At 42.6% G+C, this 1,668-nt stretch overlaps 1 protein-coding gene across 1 annotated transcript; it reads right to left on the bottom strand.

Moving 5' to 3' along the window:
• Positions 1-208: 208 nt before the first annotated feature.
• On the bottom strand, positions 209-652 carry LOC120586628 (39S ribosomal protein L42, mitochondrial-like). Its single transcript, XM_039842994.1, is given in 1 exon segment — positions 209-652. A coding segment is annotated over 1 exon segment (429 nt). The 3' UTR covers positions 209-223.
• Between the last annotated feature and the right edge of the window lie 1,016 nt (positions 653-1,668).

The following is a 1,668-nucleotide window of genomic DNA, read 5'->3' as shown; positions in this document are numbered from 1 at the left end:
CCAGGGAGGCAGGAGAAAAACCCGGAGAGGAGTTACTCATGGAACATGCTGAGAGAAGGACTCACTTTGAGGAGTATGACCTTTTTTTTTTTTTTTTTAGATGAAAAGGCATTTTATTATTATTTTACTATATAACATATTAGCAAATATAGCTGATTGCATTTTTCTCAAATGCCAAATGAGACACAGGATAACGTTTCTCTTTGATTACTGAAAACCAATATCATCTGTCTTTTGGAGGCTTCAGCTTCTTACGACATCTATGATACTGTCCATGAGGATACCATTGGTGCTTAGTAGTAAAGAACATTTTGCTAAGTTGCTCTTTCATGGGTCCTTGCTCAAAGTGTTCATCTTTTTCTTCTAATCTGGTTTTCAGAACTTGATCCTGTGTTTCTTCATGATTATGTACAGGATCTAGCTGAGGGATAGGTTTTGTGTATTCATATGGAATATCTACAGAAGGATGGTAGCATACTATTGTCCTGCCATCAGATGTCAAAGCAAGCTCTACTTTGCAATTATAGTCATCTGGAAGAGAAGCATATGTAGATTTATGAGAAATACAACATAAAGCTCCATTTTAAATTGGAAATAAATGTTTCAAGATAGGTCCGTTTGATAGCGCCCATTTTACTGCTGCTACCACCATGATGAATCGTGTCCAGTACTACACAGAGTGAGATGAGGAGCGAAGGGGCTGCGGGTTGAACAAGGGCATCCCTGAGGACTTTGGCCAAAGCCGCCACAGTGAGGTGAAGGAAGCAAAGTCGGCCGGTAGAGGGCTGCCGAGGGCTCGGTTTGAGCGTGTGGAGACACCAGGGAGAGATGAGGACGTAAATAACTGCTCTGGTCCTCACAGTTATCATTGGTCAAATGGGAATCAATGTAGGAGTCAGGGTTGTTGTTAAAAACCAAATCAATCATTCACCAGGAAAGCACCCTGTGAACTGACAGCGGCGTCAGCCAAGAAAGCGGTGCATGGTTCCCAAGGCACGCGGGTAAATGATACTGGAAACGGCTGGCAATACCTCCAGTTCCCAGGAGGTGGCAGCACCTCATCAAGTGACACTTGATCTTGTAGGAACAAGCATTGCATTTCATCGTTTCATATATTTATTCCACAATTCTCAGCACAGCTACTATGTGCTCAGCTCTGGGTTAAGCACTAAAGATTATATATGTTCATGGAGCCTACATTTTGGTTGAAGAAGCAGTAACACGAATAGGTGAATTATCTTCATAAATGTCAATAAACCCTCTGAATTCCAAAGCTTTATATTTTCCATGTTGGCGGGAGACTTTCTAAAAATTGTGACATTGAACAAAAGGTACCGAACAGAAGTTCGGTTCCAATACTGGGTCCACCACTAAGTGATGTTATCTGCTTATTCATGGAACAGAATGGATGTATTTTCCAAAGACGGCCGCGCTGATATGTCCCATCCCCCATACACTTCTTATGTGACTGACATTCTCCCAGTTAAGCAATAAAGAGTCTTCGTGTCGTGCCCTTGAATCCGGGCAGGCTGGATTGCGACTGCAGTGGGAAGATACTTAACGCTTTCTGAGACTGGGTCATATAAGGCCATACCCCTTTCATCTGGGGATTCTCTGGGGACATTAAAACTCAGACACTAGGCTATAAGGAAGCTTAAGCAGCCTGTG

The sequence above is a fragment of the Pteropus medius genome, unplaced genomic scaffold, assembly GCF_902729225.1.
Source record: "Pteropus medius unplaced genomic scaffold, Ma_sr-lr_union100, whole genome shotgun sequence".
In the NCBI taxonomy this organism is placed as follows: domain Eukaryota; kingdom Metazoa; phylum Chordata; class Mammalia; order Chiroptera; family Pteropodidae; genus Pteropus; species Pteropus medius.
This window is presented reverse-complemented; position numbering and strand designations above follow the sequence as displayed.